General features: G+C 37.4%; 1 protein-coding gene across 1 annotated transcript; it reads left to right on the top strand.

Moving 5' to 3' along the window:
• The first annotated feature begins 332 nt into the window (after positions 1-332).
• LOC139744371 (acid ceramidase-like) lies at positions 333-21,365 on the top strand. Its single transcript, XM_071654812.1, has 11 exons — positions 333-404; positions 939-1,070; positions 2,790-2,876; positions 4,049-4,127; positions 5,173-5,247; positions 6,550-6,595; positions 7,496-7,640; positions 9,045-9,184; positions 9,426-9,564; positions 20,662-20,718; positions 21,276-21,365. Exons 1-11 carry the CDS (start codon positions 333-335, stop codon positions 21,363-21,365), a joined length of 1,062 nt encoding a protein of 353 aa, XP_071510913.1.
• Positions 21,366-21,739: the final 374 nt, after the last annotated feature.

Raw genomic sequence — 21,739 nt, 5'->3', positions numbered from 1 at the left:
GTTAAAAGTGCTTCTGTAAACCTGACGAATTAGGTCAGTAATCAATATGCAATACTCCAATAACTCCATATCACTCGCTCTTGAAAATGACAAGTTCTTTGCAAAAGGCGTCGCAATAGCCTGTCTGTCAACATGCTGCCTTTGTCTGACGTAATTGTAACCTACTAGCCCATGCAGAACGTTAGACACCATTCACCTCTGCAATGCACCATTGCTTTTGCCAGTGTTTGATGCACTGAAGCACTGGAAGAGAGAACATTTACTAGCCCCCGTCTCTCCACTCGGTCCCGGGCATTTGATCGCGGCAGCACTAAATAACGTCTGCGCTAGTCATGGCCGTCAGCGTACTTATCATCTTTGTCTTGATATTTTCAACATCGACGTTCTCTCAGCACGTTCCTCCGGTAAGTAGCAATTCCACAATGTCTCTTTGAGGAAGCAGCATGTTAGTTTGATACGGGTAAGCTTCTTTGATATGGAAAGTTGTGGCATCCGTAGGTAGTACCGTTCCTGTTCCCGTAATCTCCACCTCAATATCATATTTCTTTTTCGATTTCAAACTGCAGCTATAGGTGTGTAACGAAAATATTCAGTCACTCACACTCATGTAAAACCTTTTTTTTTTCTTTTGCTGGGGGTGAGGGATGAACTAATATTGTCGACTTACAGAAACATTGAGACAACGAACACCTTAGAAGGGTATAGCCACTTCAGGTTCGGCAATGCTAAGTTTTGAGTTTGTGGAAAGTGTGTTGCTCACTCTTGAACTATCATGATGTATATAATATAGTCAGATCACACTGCGTAACCCCCTTTTCTATCATTACAAAGAAAGGTATATTATAACTGTGTGTTCTATGCTCCTTAATTAGAGAAAATCACTACAAACTCGTGACTGCGGTTAACTTTCATCTCTTTGGATTGTATGACTCTCTCAGTTTACAGACGAACTCTGTAATTCAAATGCATATCCCCCACCGAACTGCGACAAAGTCGATACATTTGCACTCAACCTTGACCTGGAACCGGAAGTCAGATGGACAGAATTGGTGAAACCAAAAGCGCGAGAGGTTCGTCGAATTTGCTTTACAGATTATTCCTTTAAATGACCAGTGTTGCCGAAACCAAAAATTAAATGGTCAGTTTACATCTGTTGTCTGAACTCGGCTCTTTTGTTATCTGGTCATGCGCTTTGTTTGCCACCGTTCGTTATCAAAACTGCCCGGTCAAGTAGGTATCTAGTTGGCGAAACCTATAGTCAATACTGTTGGGCATGTAAGTACAAAATAACGCGGAATAGAAGCTCGCTATAAAACACCAACATTTGCCTGGACAACGAGAGAATGTTTTCAATGGTAGAACACTTTGTCAATGACTAACAGGTAAAGCTTTCAAAAATGGGAGTTGCTATTTAAGATGGTGTGTGGTTATTTTTTCTTGATTTCCTTTACAAGAATGTACACATTGTTACATCATAGAAGCTCTGTATCTCACGAAGCTGAGATATCAGATATATTATGTTTCCCCTCAGGCCTATCATGCAGTGAGTTCTTTGGCTGTAGGATGAGAGGTTATGATATTTAAATTTACTTGCAGATGCTTTTTTAGAAGACTCATGAAAATGGATAATTAATTTGAAGCTAGAACACCAAACTTATATATAAATACACTCAGCAAAAAAAGAAAGTAAACACTTTTTCCATTACATATTTTTCGTAGAAGATTTTGGTGAAAATCTTTGTGTCATATACCTTATTAAAGGTTATTGGCTATCAGCCAAGTAGATAAGTACAAAGGAAAATTGTACGCATGAGTGAACAAATTCGTTTCTGTCTTCCAAGGCACAAAAGAAAAAGTTGCCCTTCACAGTAGCGTTGATAACAAAAGATCACTTTAACACAGTAAGAGACATGAATGAATAGCAAAAATAAGTTTTTGCTTCCTTGTATCTCTTTATATCCTCAAACAAAAACAAAGTGGGAATCTAAAATAAAAGTTTTTTTGTCAACTCAAATTCAAATGACGGTTAGGGAGTAACCCAAAGAGGTGATAAAATGCAAAGAATTTCTGTATTTCATTCTTTTAATTTAGGAATTTAAGAATTCATGAGACAAATTCAAGAGCTAGAAATCATTTCAAATTTTTAACAATTTTGTTAATATTGTCTTTTCTCTAATATCATTTGAATTTGGATTTGACAGAAGATTTTTCATTTTCTCCTTTATTTTGTGCCTTTCTTTATCTTTGAATGCTACAAAAGAGATCAGTGGGTGATTTTGCAAATTGATTTGCGTTTCTTATTGTGCTAAATTTGTCCTTTGTTCTCATTGTTGTATGGAAGAGCACTTATGCATGAATGAGAACTTGTCCATCTTTTTTTCAATTTTTACTTTTGTGCCTTGGAAGAGAAAAACGCATGTGTTCACTCATGCGTAAAGTTTCCTTTTTAATGACCCGCCAGGGTGATAGCCAGTGGAATTATCTTAAACATGTTATATAAAACATAAATATTCAGCCAAATATTCTATGAGAAATGTGAGCTTGAAAAAAGTGTTTACTTTCTTTTTTTGCTGAGTGTATTATGTTATACTTGTATCTCTTGTAGCCTTAATGAGCGTGATCGTTGCCATATAACCAATGTAGATGTTTTATGACTTTCATTTCGAGTTGCATATGTGAGTAATAAAGTAATTGCACTCTAGAAAGTACTTTTAGGTGACTTTTTCAACACAGTGTATATGAAATTATGATTTTTCTAATAAAAAAATCACCGCTCCGTCTGATTACAGATCGATACAGCAATCCAAGACATAATCGATATTCTTGGGCTGGTTGTGAATGTTTCAGAGGCATCTGGAATCATCGATGAAGTCTTTGTGAGTTCAAATTATGGCTAGTTTTTAATCTCATCTCGCATTCCTAATTTTGAACCTGTATTTCAATTATGTCAAATGTAATGATAACTGCGAATTAATATTTTAAGGTAGAGGATACCTTTTACAGACCTCCCAAAATGCAGCAAAACATTCAATATGAACCTCAGGGGACTTGTTTAGGCCACTGCTGAGAAATTTGGAAGTCAACAGTTATCTACAATTTGAATAATGCACAAAACTCAACTACGCAGTAGTTCTGTGTGTCAGCCACACTTAAGCCTTTTTGTTGCAGTCTTCTGTATTTTTTATCTATAAACACAAATCTAAAAGTATAAGAGCTGATGTAATAACATATAGAGTGTGTCGCAAGAATGTATATAACTGCACTAGGGCTTTCTATAGCTCAGTCGGTAGAGCACCGGTCTAGCAATCCGGAGGTCTCGGGTTCGAATCCCGATGGAATCCCATTTTCTTTGCTCACTTTTCCACTAATAATTTATATTCTTTCTGGTCAGTTTATTCTGTCTTTATTTTTTAGAAATGTTTGTAAGTTTTGATGAGCTTTCTTCACAAAATATACATGATGGACACACATGCAGTGCATGGGTCTGCAAAGCTAGCCTAGTAATGTACTGGAATTTACTGTGAGCCCCGAAAAAATTCAGTTCAAAATCTAACGGTCAATAAAAATGTACTAAATGTTACCTTCCACTTTCAATACTTTATGGGAGTTTCTAAAATGATACTCTCTTCAACATACCACTGTATTTATACAACTCTTCATTTAAGGCATACAAATGGGATTCCCTACCTTTAAGCTTCAGCAAATCACCATGAAGATTTGAGTAACTGTATAGGTCCAGTACATTCGCAGAATTCTAGAATTATTGCTTTTTGAACTTTGAATAAAAGTTCTGGTTCTACTTTTTGTACAATGTGCCGGCAGTTATATGAACATTTTCGTGTATTCAATCATAATATTGGAGTGGATTTTGAGATCGGTGATTGGAGACGTGGATAATGTGAGACTGAAGATGTGTGTTTTTTTTTTGTTCTTCTTCTTTCTGGCGTTTACAGTCTTTTTTCATGCTATCATAAATCTTAAACACACATCATAAGCTCAAGTATGATAGCGACTACGACTTTACGATGGTGTGTCGATCACCCTACAGGGTCTGGTGGAGCACACATTAAAGGAACCCTACGGACGCGAGATGCAGGGTATCGCCGACGCAACGGGCATTTCCATTGGTGAGATGGCCCCTTATTTGTTCTACACTGCAAAAAGTCCGGTGTTAAATAGTGAACACCGAGCTGGTGTTAAATTTTCGGTGCTCATTTATGGTGTTAAATTAACACCTACGGGTGTCACTTCCAAATTTTAAACTGTTTTTTTTTGAAGAGTTTCTTAGTAACTGCACTTCTTGTTGATTTTTAATTTAAACAAGACGATCAAGAATTTTACATTGAAATACTAGATTTTTGAAAAAATGTGAAAATAAATTTACACCAAAGTAACACCAGCAGGTGTGGTCCCTTATTGAAGCTGGACGGGTGTTAAACCATTGATATTAACACCAGCAAATATCAAATCAACACCATGTGGTGTCATTTTTGAATTAACACCAGTACAGTGTCAAAATAACACCAGGTACAGTGTCAAATTAACACCACGAAGTGACAGGTGAACACTTTTCAACACCATCGCAGTGCATTTTTAACACCTGTGGGTGTGGTCCTTTATTGAAGTTTGATCGATGTTAGATTTAACACCCGTGGTGTTAAATCTAACACCGATGTTTTTACAGTGTATATAGCCCTACTATACCTATTACACGAATGGCCCCTGACTCGTCAATCCCTACAGAATGTGGCAAAACATTATGTACGGACTGTCGCCTCCCACACAGCTCTTTCATTTTTTTTTCCACTGACAACAATCTGCTTGCGGCGTTCTTCCCTACGATCATTGTTCAGAGGGGTTGTTTGCGAAGTAATCCTGACCTTCGTGTATATTCAAAAGGTATTCTCTTTACTCATGATCCATCCACGTGAATCCACACCGAAGCACGTATCAAGGTGATCCACAGTAACGTTCACTCCCGAAGCCCTTTGAAACTAAAGGCATCAGCATTGCATACCACATAATTCTTTCTTTTATCATGATAATGAATTGCAGAGATAGCTTGTATCCTTATCTGTTTTCCACTATTTGTATTCCACTGTACCTAATAGGATTTTTAAGTGTATAGGCCTATAAAAAACTCCGTTCTTTTCCGATTGTTCGTATTCCTAGGAAGGATCGTATTTCTCAATCTGTTTTACGAGGTGGAATCCTTTTGCACCGCTATTGTTGCTGAGGACAAAGGAGGTAAAGTTTTAGCAGCTTACCTTTTGAATGTATCAACTCATAGTCAAGATAAAAAGAGGGTTCTTTTCCTTGAGCTGTTGGTACCTTGAGAATATAATAGTTTTCCTGGACGTTGGGAAAGAAAACAACTGTACAAGTAACATCTCTTTGGTAACCCCCTTTTCTGTCAGATTTCTCATTTGTCGTCGAAACCGTATGCGTAAACTTTCAGCTCAAAATACCAACTCGCTTCTCGAGAAATGTGAAACAACTCATTAACATGACGTTGATCTACTTACTTCTTTGTAAGGTCGTTCGTGTTCCAATTAGCATTACATCAGAATTTAAACAAATTTAGAGGGGAAATCCAGTCCAAGTATAAACTAATCTGATAAAAAAAGTAGAATCATACGAGTTCAACGGTAAAAATTTGATCAAGATCGGATGAAAAATAAGGAAGTTATAATATTTTGAAATGTTGCTAATTTTTGAAGAAACAGTTCTTTAAAGGTCTATACGAATATGCAAATGGCAAAGTGGGCATGTCATACCCTCACAACTTGTCATGCAGTTTGTGCAGAAAATTTTGAGATTTCCCATTTTTCATTCAAATGCAATTATGCCCGAGGCTCAAATCCTGATATATCCACCTGATCACTATTCTGAAGTTATTCAATAAGGATTAATATCATTTTTCAGACTTCAATGACAAACATATTGAATTTTCGTCATTTTATTGTACAGGATCAAAGGAAAATTGTGAGGTTATGACATGGCAAGCTCACTCATTTGCATATTCATATCCACTGTACAAGAACTCTTTTTTTTTATCAGAGTATATTTGGACTGGATTTCCCCTTTAACACTGTAAAGGACACACCAGGGAGGTGGCTCTTTTGCTGCACCCATCCTGTCCAGATATGCAGTTCCCCCTCCCTCCCTCGCTCCACCCCCTCCCCCTCCATGATAGGTTAACCAGCACTACAGCCTTTTCAACTTGGTTGTCTATTGCGTAGTTCTTTAGGCTGTTTATCAATGTTTGTGACTGCTCTTCATTAGTCAATAGTTTTTTTTTTCAATAACTTATTTTCTGCATTCCACGTAGGTTAATAATTCAGCACTTAGGAAAACTGAGTAGGCCCACTTTCAGTCACCACATTGAGCTATTATTATTATCATTATTATTATTATTATTATTATTATTATTATTATTATTATTATAGTTTTGATCATCTTTAGAGTTCAGCAAATTACTTCGTTTTGTCTGTTAATGGTACCCTTTCAATTTGTTCCAATCTTTTCTTTTCATCACATTTCTAACAGGAAATATTTACCATGCGCGTAATATGGATCCTGGTATTCTGCTTGGGTATGTGATGATTATTTAATTTCAAAAAGTTCATTATTACAGAATTTAATGGAAGTAAACAATCCCCTTTCAGTTAACAAGATGTTCAGAAAATCGTAAACTGTCTTTGCTGCTTCGGACACAATGTGAACCAGCGTGGTGCGTGTCGTTGGGGTTACGAGCTCACTAAGGGTTCGCGAGATTCATTGCAGATCCTTCTAGTAAATTGTGCACGACACTTCCTTTTCGAAGTTAATGGCGTGTAATACAAATGTTTCGCGTTTTTAATCTTCATCATTATAGTACCTCCCCTTCCCCGAACTTCGAAGTTGCCTGAAGATACTTATGATTCTAAGTGAATTTTGTTCTGAAGTCTCTAGTCACCTCTCATTGTTGGGTGGTTTTATTGGACAGAAGTTACTGGTCCAATGTCAATCAACTTTCCCTGAGAAGCACTGCATGAGTTATGATTTATTTCGGTAGTAACAGAGTATAACCGAATTCTTATCTCATGAAGATGAACGCCAGATATGAATGTATGAGTCGAATCGTACTGAACTTGCCATAGGTTTATACAACACTAAGCTCGGTCACCAATGCCATAACACATACGGTAGGGCTAGAAACTAGAAAACAGTAGTAACTAGAAATTGAACAAAGGTTAAAGGTCGTTTACCTTTATTTCTAAAGAAACCCTTCTGTTCTAAACGATCAACTATTTTCGTTACCATTGTTCTGGGCACAACCATAATGCTATTTTGTTTTCCACCGTGAATAGTTTCTGGAAGGCTATAGAACTACATTTCTGGTAGCAAATAAGAGATGTCAGTGGTAACTTTTCTTTTGTAGATATCGTAGAATTGAAGATAGAAGGTTGTAACAGTTGTATAAATCCACGACCTATCCATTTATTCCCTGTAGGTGGGATATAAAAAATAAGACGTGGTCTGTCAAGGAAGCAGTTATGGGTCTTATCGCTAACGTGGAGTACCAGAGAGGAGGCGTGACCGTTGCCAGGGGAGTGCACTACGCCGGCTACGTTGGCATGCTAACGGGAATGAAGCCGGTATATAGGACAGCGAGAGGAGAGAGAACGAGAGGGAAGGGTCTGTGTGGGCGGGTCTATAGTTGTAATTGTAATGACGTCATCACTGTCATTTTCATGGGGATTGTCATTGTCTATTCATGTGTTCTGATTTGCTTTACTCATTTGTACTTTTAGGTGTTAAATTGTTATGATTTTATCCACAGACCAACTGAAAAAAAAGCTTATGCTTAATGAATTTTCCCGTGTTTAAACACATACATTTGACAATATACTTATGATTGAATGAATATGGTCATTTAACCATTATTATCATTGTCGTTTTCATAATTGGTATTTATAATCATCGGCATCAGTAGGTAAAATCATCCCTCTGAAGTAGCCGTTAAGGAAATGATGATGTTATCCATAGACCCATTGGAAAAAACACAGCTTATGCTTAGTGGACTTAACTTTAGATACATAAATAATTAGATAATGAATGACTGAATGAATGTGTGTATTTGACTGTTATCACTTTCATTTTCAAAGTCGTTATTCCTAATCATTGGCATCAGTAGATAAAACCATCCCACTGAAGATTTTATTATTATTATTATTATTATTATTATTATTGCAAGTGGTCGTTGAGGAAACGATGAATGCTTGTCAGTAAGTAACCATGGGATCGATAACTGGAAGTCCCCTCCAAATCATTATCAAATGAGGATTAAATTTCTTGTCCAGGACCACAAACCGCTGCTGCCGGTGGACTCGAAAAAGGGACCTCATTATTGATAGTCCACAGTCCTAGTCAGTGAGCCACAACTGCTTCTCGAGCAGCCGTTATCTTCAAAACTTCCATCCACACACCCACCAAGTAATTTTTGTATCAGCTTCACCAAATGTAATTAGATTATCTTCAACTTTGTGTATTAGCGATAGCAGACAGACCTCTCCTCTCTCCTTTCTCCTATCCTATCTCTATGCAAGTCATCCCTCCCCCTATTTTCCTATATGTTATGTATTATGTACGAGGGCTGCATGCAAATCAAGCCCTTCTGCGTTATTCATTGCATCACTGATATGTTATGTTGTACATTGTAAAGGCAATGAAGAAACTGTATTGCCGTAGATTCTAAAGGTAATGAAGAAACTTACCTTGTTAGCAATTAATGTTTATGTATATCCATTTATAATATGGTACCATCAATGTATATGAGATACGTGTATGTATCTGAATGAGCAATGATATAATGCAGGAACCAATCAAATCAAATCAAATCAAATCAAATCAAACAGATTTAATAAACTAATAAGCGGTTGTCTTTTTAAGCCATGAACTCCAAGTAATCGCTAACATCACTGTAAGTTTTATCCCTCTTAACTTTCGTAATATCTTGTTTAACGTATAATATTCATATTTTAATTTATGACATTTCACAGGGAGTAATAAGCATGAACATGAATGCTCGTCATCTTTATGGACAGAGCGGCTTTATGAACTTCATCAGATGGATTTTCGGAAAGCGAAGTGGTCACTGGACAGGTTTCGTTCTGCGCGATGCTGTTGTCATGGCAACTGAGTGAGTGTTGGTGTTCTTTGACTTCTTCTTTTGTTTGTAGCGTCATAACGCTTTTATCAATGACACGTGATCTCACTATTAATTTTACATTTTGACAGTGTTTGCCGAAACCCGTTCCTTCGTGTTATCTTACCAATTTGATTACCTAAGTGAATTGTGTTTCAATTCAGTGTCATTGCAATTGTGTTAAATGCGTTTACCACTTCTTTGACCTAAATTTGTATAAACTTTTCATTAAAAGTTTTAACAGCACTGTTCAATTTCTCACATCCGTGGAACTACTCGTATCGTCATACATCATCGTTGGCGGAACGCGACCAGGAGAGGGCGTTATAATCTCAAGAGCAGAAGGAAAGAAGAGTGACGCCATAGAACCGTACGTATATGTCGAAAAAACAAACAAACGAACCACACACACACACAATATGTTACGTTATAAAATGTTTTCGAGCCTTAATCTACACCTTTTATAGTTATAAGAAAATAATGTTGAACATCGCTCTTTTAATGAGGATAGCAGGAATTAGGGCTGTAATACTAGTACAAACACAACTTGCTCTTTGCATGTTCATGGTTACCTGGGTCCCGTTTCATAAACCTTGTTATCAGTAACAACTGCCACATTTCTATGACAAACTTGCTCCCATCCAATCAGATGCAAGGATTTCAGTAACTTATAAGAACTATTGCAACTTTTCATTGATAACACGTTTGTGAAACGGGGCCTTGTTGGATTTTCCCTGCAATTCAATTCCTGTTGTACAGAATGGAGCTATCAAAAGACGGCTGGTTTGTGATGAAGACAAATTATGACACTTCACTGTTAGAAAAAAATCAACAAGGTTGTTTAAAATTTTAAACAACCACAAGTTAACCGGTGAATCGCTCAACTGTTGTTTAAAAATTAAACAACACGTAGTTGTTTAAACTTTTAACCCTTTGTTGTTTAAAATTCTAAACAACTGTTGTTTAAAAGAAATTTAAACAACTGGGGTTGTTTAAAAAAGTTGTTTAAAAATTTAAACAACTGTTGTTTAAAAGTCATTTTATACAACTGGGTTGTTTAAAAAAAAGTTGTTTAAAAGTCTAAACAACTGTTGTTTAAATGTAATTTTATACAACTGAGTTGTTTAAAAAATGTTGTTTAAAACTCTAAACAACTGTTGTTTAAAAGTCATTTTATACAACCGGGTTGTTTAAAAGTAATTTTATACAACTGGGTTGTTTAAAGCAAATATTAAATATTCATGTTTAGAATTTAAACAGTTCGTAATCACATATTACTGTACAACTCACTTGTATATAAGCACAATAACACAAATGTTTATTTTTTTGGCCAGTTATATATTTCAGCACATTTTCACTGTCTATATCACTGACAGCGTATCATTAGAAAACCTTCAATCGGTCAATCTGTCCATCGATGTGCAAACTTATTACAAATAACAAATTGAGCCAATCAAGAATTGTCTCATCCATTTTCAGAATATATACAGAGTAACAATTCTTCTTATACAGTTAACCTTTGATAAGTCGAAGTTCTCGAGAACCGAGACAAATGTGTCGACTTGCGCGGATTTAGTAAAAATATGCAGTTTGACTGCAGAGGAAAAATCACGAGCTTTTGTTATGCTTGAGTTAAGTGATTTCCCAGCTGAATTGACCTCGACTCATCTAAAGCTTAGTGTATTGTCAAATGTACATTTTGATTCCACTTACATACAAATGGGGCGCTTAACGCCGTAAAAATCACATTTCACAATATTTCAACTAAACTGCAATTGCAAATTGAATTTGAAACATGAAATAATTAAAGAATTAATTATTATGCATAACATGGATGTGTTCAGCTTGAGATTATCTATACCTGTGCCACATTGAATATTTTGTTGCTTCATTTCTCATATTGTGTGGGTGCATGGGAACCATCAGTTGCCCTCAGATGGGTCCAAAAGGGCTAACTGAATGAACAGTACACAGAGAATGTAATTTTTCAGAATGCTTTTACAGTCCAATGCACACCTTACAGACACATTATCCAGTTTTATAGTGATCATACCCTGATAAGACAAGATAAATCTTGAATGAGTCTTATTTCCTGGAATAATTATCTGATTTTCTTAGAACCACTGACTTTGTTCTTGAAGTGTTTGTCACTATTACATGCGCTTGGAAATTTCATAAGCGAAGCATAAGGGAATGGCCCTCTAAGGATTTGCTTTTCTGTCCCAATACTGTACTTTGTTGCCCCACTAATAGAAAATATTACTGAAGGTATTGCACTACACAGCTTCTCTATTAACTAGATCATTTTTAACAATGTTCAATTTGATGTAACAACATTTTGAATCATTTCAGTTGCTTTTGGGGAACATCTGCAATAGTAAGTCAGGGGTTATTAGATTATATTTCCTTGACAGTACATTGATGACTGTAAATATACTGCAGATGGAGAAACCATTCACATTAAGAAATAAGTTTTATCTCTTGTGAAAATTCTACTCCATACCTATATTCAGCATATCTGAACAGACCAAATAACATATACAGTACATTGTAATTATAATGAAACTTACTCCTGTTTACTGGTGTAATTTGAGAAGTCATACCTGCTACCAACACATACAGTTGTTTTTTTTTTTCATAACTGGGATGTGCAAAGTACAGCACATCTGTCCAGCAAAGATCATCTCTGTCACTCCTGTGATAGAGATGGCAGTAACGAAGATTACTCTATATACAATGAAATAAATTCATAATGGAAATATACATTCTACGAAACAGTTCATCTTGAATTTTATGAAGGCCACATTCAGTACAGAGTGTCACCTCCATTATGCTCAACAGATATGAGGTTTTAATTTCACAATTGCTATATTTCTGAAAATTGACTGTCATGCTTCAGTATAAACCTGTGAAGATCTTGCCCAATATTTCATTAAGTGACTACTATGCAAAATACCTTTTTTAATTCATTTCTAGCCCATCTTTATCACAAGTTTTCAAGGGCCAACATTACCCACTAATAGAACAATCTTCTCATGACCTTTGATCTTTTCATGTGACATGTATCCATTACTTATTGAGTTATAAACAAATAAAATATAGATACCAAACCTTTGCTTTGACGAATGACCTAAAAGTCAACTTTGGCAATTAAACTTCTGATGACCATGAAAATTTCATTCTACGCATCTAATCTTCCTGATTTGAAGAGTTCAGGTATGTCCTGGGGCCCGTTGCATAAAACTTACCATTGAATTTCAATGGTAACTACAAATTGTACTGTCAAAATTAGGCATCACAGCCAATCAGCATCAAGGATTATAAAATTTACCGCTAATTTGAAGACTTACCGCTAGAAAGGAGCGGTAAGTCCAGTGGTAAGGGTTTTATGCAACAGGGCCCAGATCTCTTTCACAGAATTGGACGTCACTTTACCAGGCATTTTGTACACAACTGTCTCCAAGAACTGCCAGGCAGCAAAACATTGAGCCTGGTACTCTACATCTAGGACATAATGCACTTTGAATGCACAGTCCACAGCCTTTGTCAAAGTTGGAAACAAGAATCCCTGTCTCTCTACAATAGGGAGTTTTCGCAAGCACAACGCGGCCTGGAGTTAAGCATGTCGTGTGCGAAATTTGCTTCTGCACATGATCAAATCCGAGGAACGTCCCGTCCGGGGGAAAACGAGTACGGTAATTGGCCAAAATAGCGTTCGGTCCCGATGCTGGGCAGGAGTGAGCCAGCCAGTCAGCCAACCATTCAGCGATCTTGTCCCCATGCCTCCGTTCTGTACAGGAAAGCGAAACTGCATAGATATGGGGACGGGAGTCAGAGTACGGGGACTGTCACAAGTGATCGCTTCCTCGTATTCTCGGTCTTCGCGTCGTGTAGCAAAAACTTCCTAATGACAAAGGTTTGCAGTGGCTTCTTCCAGGATCCTCCCATCAGCAAGATGAAGGGCTGTGGTCTCTGCTTCCTGTCAATTTGTCCAATGTAGAAAGCCAGGTCTGTGCCCTCCTGTAAAATGAAATGGAAGTGGAAAAGAAATATGCATTTTATACATCTCGATAAAATCTTGAAATAATCTACGCAGAAGTGTTGGGTTGAGGCATTGGTATAATGAAGTCCATCGGAACAGATATATTTCCCACACCTCTCCAATGTTCAAGGTAGAGTTAATAATAAAGTGCCTGGCCAAATTTTGCAACATTTCATTTGCAAACATATACCCTAAATTGGGTATTTTATGTAGTATATAACATCCATGTATTACATTTTCTATTCTTGCAAGGGCTAACCATGACCTGGCTGAATGAATTTTCAACTGTGTGGCCTATGGGAACTTCTGAAAGGCAATTAATTTTATTGCTGGCAAGCCCAGGCAAAAAGTATTATCAAACAAAAACTACTTCTGAATTGCATTTCATTATTTTGGGTAAGTTACTCTTTCCAATACTAGTAGTATAACAACTTTGTCCACTTACATTGTAGGAACATTAAGGAGTATGCGAGGTCTTTGTTCTTTTTGGTATGGGGGGAGGGGGGGGGGGGGGGGGAGATACCCTGTATCACATTGGATGTATATGAGTGGTATGTGATATATTTCCAGCATCTTGCTGAATGATACCATAGGTCAAGTGCAATATTTATTGACAAATGGAATATTCCTTATTGGCGACATTTGGGACCAATTTTGCATTTCATGCGAATTTTTTTCCCCTTTTTATCAAAATGAAAAGGACAGATATTGGACAAGTGTGTGATTGAGCAGTCAGGCACAAAAAAAAGTAAATATGTATGTTGACTATGTAATATAAGATTTTTTTTTTCATTAAAAAAAAAAATTATTGTGATTCACAGCATACATTAGCAACATAGTAAATTGGCATAAATATGTAGAATCCATGGACTAAACTAACAAATGAAACAGCATAAACTGGGAATTTCTGTAACTATGGACCACAGCTTGATGATTTTTATATTTTGTATTGCAATGTAAAAGTCCATCTCATCATTGTAATAAGAGGGCAACACATCACTTGTTTTAGAAGATTAGCCTCCGAACAGTTAGGTACTTACAGGTTGAAAGTCGTAGAATAACTCCAACGACTCCTGAAAGGAGCAGTTGCCCCACACCCTCGCAGTCCAGCCTTGGCAAACTAGCGGCAGCATGCTGAATGCAAGCGTCTCTTTTTCCTCTGTGGAGCAAAATGTATGACACAGGGGGAGTATTTTGAGTGATAAGTACAAATATACCCTTTAAAAATATTAACACAATCAAGGCTGATAAAGAGAAATGCTGACAAGTATCAGCTCATATTCAGATGCTAGCTTATGTACTTATATTGTACTTGATTGCAACCAGGATTACTAACTGTGGGGGGGGGGGGGGGGGGCTGTTTTAAAGTTGTTTGGAGGGTATTGTAGAAAATACTACACATTTTGAATGAGGGACTGATTCTGGCAACGGCATTTACTACCAAGACGGGCAAGTAATTGTGGATGAGTAGAGCCAAACTTGTAAGGCCAAGCATTAGAATTATAATGCTGTAATAATCATCATGCTATTCTACAAAGCAGCAATCAGAGTTACCATGAACTTGGATGAAAGAAAGTTGAATGGTGTTGACAGCCAGTGCCTTAATAAGAATAATCTTGCACTACTGTTAAGTGCTTAACAAAGACTATTGCAATATGAACTAGAAATGTCGCTACAGCGACTGGTTATACCCCCGTCAAACAACATTTCATAAGCTTTGGTCAAAACAACATTTGATAACAAAGACTATTGCAATATGAATGACATTTGGGCTTTTGCAGGAGGTTATGTCATATTCTGGCATTGCATAAAGCAAGATCAGTTGATATGCATATATCTTAATTAGATTAGCAAGAGCAAGGGATGTTCAAGGTCCAGTGATTTTTATTTCAAGTAGTAGGAAAAAGAATGCAAAAACTTGAATAGTTCATAAAAGACTTCTCTGTTAATGTTATCCTATAATGACAAAAGCTTGATTATCATGTGAGTTGATCAGGCAGTGGAGAAGAATTTGATAAGGGGAACGGCAGATGAAGGAGGCAAGGACAAACCGTCCAGAAGTTTCAGTGTACATGAACTGTGTGGCCGTGGGGTGCTACAATGTGAGAGAGGGGCAGGAGACAGCCTCTCCCAAATAATTGTCCAAGCTGTAGTTACAGTCATTAAAGCTGCACTACCGCATGTGATACAAGGAGCGAAAGAAGCTTGTATGAGCACAATTAAAGATGTTCTGAATCCACATGTCATCTCTTGAGGATTCAGTTCCAGCAGGACGAGGTCCAACATGAGCTAAGGAGGGACAATCTCTGCCTGACTGGCCTGCCAGAGGGGGCTGAGGAGACAGAGGAAGAGCTTACTGAGGGCGAGTCAAATGTTGCCAAGGAAGTTGGCTTAGACATTTGGAAAGAGGACATCTCATCTTCATGATCTTGTCATCATCTTGGGGAAAAGGCAAGAAGGAAAGAGCAGGCAGATCAAAGTCCACTTTATTGCAAACAAAAGGAACAAACTGTATTCTGGGCATTCTAGTCTGAAAGGAAAAGAGAACATGAAAAGTGTGTACATCAATGAAGATCTAAAGGCATGCAATGTGTCACTCGATCAGTGCATGATAAATGCCAAGGAAGCTCATGATGTCGAATCGGCAACAAAACCAAATACGGGAACATGACATGCAAGTTGAATGACGGACAAAGCAGAGTTATCAAGAGCCAGGATGATCTCTTTGATATTGGCTTTGAAATTACAGATCCACTTCAGTTTTTGCAAGTTTTTGCGAAAGTCTTAGAAATTAATTAACAAGCATTGAATGAATTTCTCGGTCTAACAATTTTTTTTTTATAGTCATGTTCATACTGTAAGTATTTTGTTAATGTTGTTAATAAATTCACCTCAACTCAAATGCAAAAAAGGAAAGGGTGGTACTGGGGCTGTAGATTAGAATCTCTACACAGAGCAATACTATTTAAAATGTACCTTGGGAAAGGCCATCGGTGTCACCCGTGTGACGAATAAGCAGCGTTTGCTACGATGGACATCTTGATTCCCCATAGTAGAGTACTTTGTCAGCAAACATGGCCATGCTGCAAACATCCCGTCTCTACCCATGATCTCCTGGCTGAAGTCTTGCTTGATCTGTACAAATTAGGGAACAAGATTGCATTTGTAATCATATTAAGGATGGCCCAGACAGAATGCTATAAACCAAATGGAAAAAAACATAATACTCATGTTAATAACAAAAACATAAATGATGGAGTGAATTATGCATGATCATTAGCTTCTGCAAAAATGTTCATTCTATATACATTTTTCTCACAAGTTTGTGTGAATTTGCACAATGTGCTTCGTTTGGCATGGAAATCTTGACAGACTGAGAAGAAAGCTCCTAATCTTTGCATAGAAACTTATTTGAAAGTGACAAAAGTGCCAAAAATTGGTTCCAAACCACCTACCTACACGAAACAAATAGAACTCTACTAAGGTGGTATATTATTACTACAGGCATTAAGTTTACGTGTGGTGCATAGACTATATTGTGCGTTAAAAACACCACAATCTGTTTTCTGTCTTTATCTTCATTTTCTATAGTCTAGGCCTTTTTTTAATTCTACTAAAAGCTTACGTAGACCTTAATTCATCGAGCATCATTGATGGCAATGATGCTCAGTAAAGAATGAATTGCTCCAGCAAAAGTAGCAGAACTTAACTTGCACTTTAGTATTGGATTTTAGGGGGTTCGTTATGTTTACAGTAGATTTTGGTTGTACGGTTGGACCTACTACTCATCGACCGCCTAATGTTTATTTGCTTGATAAGAATATTTAACACTACTAAAATTCATGCAAAAAACTTGACCTACATGATTGAGAAAATCCAGAGCTAGGCTATCAAATGCCTTTGTTCCCTTTTCGATTCGAAGTTTCAGTACAAAAATATCGCCGTCGAACTTGCATGGCCTCGTTTCAGCTCCCCGCGGTAACGATCCTTATTGAGATCGACCGCTGTTTTTGCATTGACAATGCACGCAAACCGAGTTGTATTGAACACCGTGTTGTACGAAGCTTTTTAGAAACTTCCATAGACATTACATTACGATTCGGTGAAAATATTCATTCGAAATTTTGTCCTTGATTAAAACCATTAACTTTGTTAATGAACGGTGAATTTTCGCGTTTTCCCACACCATCCTCATCAACAGTCAAAGCCAATCCATTTTTATGTGCTTTGCGTGCAGTGAAGTGCGTACTAAGCGTTCAGTGCGCCAATTAATACACGGTCGGTCTATTACAAGAGGGTGGTCGATGTAGTAGGGCTATCATACAGCCGACCATAAGTTCTAAATTATGAGGTAGGATTCATAGGAAATGATCGAGACAGGTTATTGTGTAATTGAACTTAGTTAGCACTAGCAGTCTAAAATATAGGCCCTAGCTCTTGACTAGGCCCTAGCATTGCCTAGCTAGGCCCTAACCGTCACGTTAGACCCTATGCCTAACTAACTTGTTAGTTGTGTTAGATTTCTACATCATCGAACTCGGACACTGCGCCTATTGTGCATGATGTGATACGGTGCCTGTTACAACTTAGAAGTTAGAATACTGTACTTGGTACAACGAATAGGCTACTGTTCTGTGTCAACAATGGGAATATTCCGTACGCTGATTTAGAGATTAGTTTTTGTAAAAGAAATTCGTATTTTATGTGAAGTTTTGAAAATGTATGTAAGGATTGAATTATGCAAGTGTTTATACAAGCACGAGTTGGTTGAAAAACATAATGTACGTACCGGTACAGACGACCTAACTTAACGGACGTTAACATTAACAGTTTGTTAGATCTAACGTTACATGCATAAAGGCGAGGCGTAGCGCAGCCCGGCCAAGAACCCAAAGCGTGAGCCGTGACTATAGCTTCATACATCATGCAAATTACAGATGGGCATGAAGCGATGTAACTATCACTTACATAAATAAATACCTTGGAATGACTGGCAAAGTTCTTCTATAGCTAGACCCCATTTGCTGAGAATGTTCGTGACTCCATATAGCTGCATTGCAGTCATCGTCACCGCCGTCCATCATGATGAATAGCCGCGCTTACAAGATGAGCTGTAGCTAGCTGTATAGCTACGTACTCAACGTGTGATGGTACGTGTGTGTGTGAGATGAGGCGCGGTGGCCGCGGCGCCCGGCGACCGATCGATTGCGACGAAGGATACATGCAGGCCCGCTGATTGGTTCATGACTATCACATGACTTTTGCCCATCAATTTCTAAACAACGATGTTTAATTGTTTGGACAATCATTCCGAATTGTTTTTAAACAACCGCTGTTTAAGGCAATCAAGCTCTAATTTTCTATATTTAAACAACATTGTTTAGAATTTTAAACAACAATATTTTAAACAACGAAATTTTACACAGCGTTCTAACAGTGTTGGAAAGCTCCACCTTTTTATGACAACAGGAGAATTTTCGCGAACAAGTGCTTACGAAATATGACCCAAGCGGTGAGTTATGTGTACATCTTTTTGAAAGTTCCTAACTGAAAACTGCATGTTTCCTTCTGACAACTTCCGCACATTAATTTCTCATAATGGCAATCGCTACCCTCCTCAATTCCCCATCTTTTTTTCTTTTTTTTCTTTTTTGGGGTGGGGGGGGGGGGGGGGACTTGCGACTAGGTTCCTCATATTAGCGCTGTACTATTGTTTGTGGGAATAGTTTGTCACAGATTGAGGAAAAGGTTACACTTCATTATTCCGAAGGTTCGTTAATCCGAAAATGAAATTAGGTTAGCTATTCCGAAGATTTGTTAATCCATAAATAGATTAGGATTCGTTTTTCTGAAGGTTCCTTTACCCGAAAGGGAAATAATGAAATAAAATAATTCCGAAGGTTCATTACTACATGTATGCATTTTCTTATCATTTTCGGATAAACGGACTTTCGGAATAACGCCACAAATGTTTTGATTAACGAATACTTTCTTTTTTAATTTCTGGATTAACGAATATCTAGGTACAGAGAATTGGTATGTTTTGAATAACAAATCTTCGGACAAACGAATCACATTTCCTTTTCTGATTAACGAACGTTTGGAATGACTAACATCACCCGAGGAAACAAGGTCTACATGTTCCACCTTGGAAAGGGTAATAGAAGGGGAAGGTGGGAGGGGCAGGGGAAGAGTGTTGAGGTAAAGCTAAAGGAGGTGATGTGTTGTTCACTTCTGACGAAGGACAGTCAACCTGCTCGAAACGTCAAGTTCCTCGGTTCTCCTAGTTATTCTTATAACTAGACATCTTGCTCTACCTTCACTAGCTCATTTTACTCAGTATTTCATTCCTCTTTCCTCTCTCTCCTAAACTTTTGTCTGTTTCTACGCTACTTATCTTTTCTGTTCTGTTCTGTTCTCTTCTTTTCTTCTTTTTCATTTTATTTTCATCCTTCCATACAACCCAACGGTTCTTTTTCAGGATCACTTGTATTAATTCACAGTTTTCTTCGCAGGTTATTTCTCCTGCCTTCTCCCCTCAGATCTACACTTTAACCTTATTTTAATCTCTCATTTTTGCATTTCTCCCACAGGAACCTTTTCAGAATTTAACTGACATCAATTTTCCTCTCCAATATATTTCTTTTCTCTCCTCTGCAACATTTATTTCTAGGATCCACTCAAGCTCCCTCTCCTTTACTTCTTGAATTTCAATTTGTTCTTTTTCTTCTTCTTTTCTTTGTTCCCCCCCCCTTTCTCTCTCTCTCTCTCTCTCTCTCTCTCTCCCTTCTTTCAACATAGTCCCATCTCTCCTCTACATCACCTTCCTTCACGGGATTATTTGTCATTTCTCCATTGATTCCGCATTCCATACTAAACACTGTTCGCCGACTTCGTTCTTCTCTTGGTTTCACGAATCTTCACTTCTCTCTCCTATCTCCATGATTCTCCAACATTCAACTCCTCCCTCTTCCTCTTCCCTTCTATTTCATCTTACCCCTTCTAAGGATGTCCGAACATCTTATTTGATTCTTACTCTATTCTTCCTTACCACTCTCTCTGTTCCTTTCTCTACCATCTCCACTAGTGCAACTTCAACTTCTAGCCCATTACTGTCCCCACCCTTCACTTTTTGCCCTCCTTACAACCCCTATATGTCGCTTCCCTCTTCAATTCTCCTCTTTCTAGGCTCTTCTGCCAAACAACGATCCGGTTAAGGACTACATACACATGGTGTCACCGCAAATCTTTCTCCCTAAAGGAGGTGATTTGTGTTAAGAAGTGGGTTAACAAAGTTCGCTTGGATAAACGGTCGGCAAAATAAACTTAATCGTCTAATCGAAAGGGAAAAAAATGCTGATTAGTGAAACGAATGAATATACAGGAATATCGAATGTATCATTTATTGTGTTTTTACTCTTGTATTCAGAATGTTGGCTTTGCTGGTATCTACAATGTCATGTCAACCAAGCCGGTATTGAATCTGGTAAGTTTTGTTTTCTTCATCAAGTATCAAATTTTCTGATCAACTTAAGCAAACCTTTACCAAACGAAACACACTCCAATGCCTCGTTTTTTTCATTGTGATTTCAAACATCCTAGCTAACAAAATAAAAAATTTGTCTATAAATTTCTTTGGTTTTGTTTTTCGTATATTTGTCCTACTAATATGGGTAAGGGTTAGCTGCGAATGAAGAATGGCCGAACTTCGTCTGATATGAAAATTTCTGAAGATACAATATTGATAGGAACTTATATCAATATATGCTGTGATAGTATCACTATGTATACTGTTGGTAACAGGGTAATATCCTACTTAGGCTACTTGTCAGTCAATTTTCATGTTTGTTCAATGTTTTATCGATTCATATATTTGGATGATATTATTATTATCATTATTATTATTATTATTATTATGATTATCATTATTATTATCATTATTATTACTATTATCATTATTATTATTGTTATTGTTATCATTATTATCATTATCATTATCATCATTTTGGGTTATATTTCATGAACACTTTTCCGTTCCTCCAGGCAACTGCCTACACGACGCTGATTCGAACGGCGGACGACAAATTCGAGACATATCGAAGATACTGCGCGCAGCCGTGCTTCCCGTGGTGAATTAGTGTCCCTGTATTAGTACACGGACACTACGGTGAATGTTACAATAGCGCCCCCTAGAGAATCAATAATGTCGAGTGTCATGGGAGTTGAAGGATAGTCTTAAACGAACTTTCCTAATCTACAATGTTTATTCGTTATCAATTCCCTTTTGGAATACCCACACTGGTGTCTTGTGACGCATTGTGACCGACAATGTATTTTAGTGTTACATCTCTTGCTGGTTGTGGAGCAAGTACACATTATTTTGTTACTTACATTATAAATGGTTATTTTAGATTAAGCGATCCTTTATATCCCTATGTTGCCAATTTTATGTATCGGTGGCACTATGTATGTGAGACTATACAGCATTATGTTTGCTAAAAATTGCA

Source organism: Diadema antillarum, unplaced genomic scaffold (genome assembly GCF_040938485.1).
Source record: "Diadema antillarum isolate AM-2024a unplaced genomic scaffold, OU_Dant_1.0 seq00001165_RagTag, whole genome shotgun sequence".
In the NCBI taxonomy this organism is placed as follows: Eukaryota; Metazoa; Echinodermata; class Echinoidea; order Diadematoida; family Diadematidae; genus Diadema; species Diadema antillarum.
Note: the sequence above shows the minus strand (reverse complement) of the source record. Positions and strands in the feature narration are given on the sequence as shown.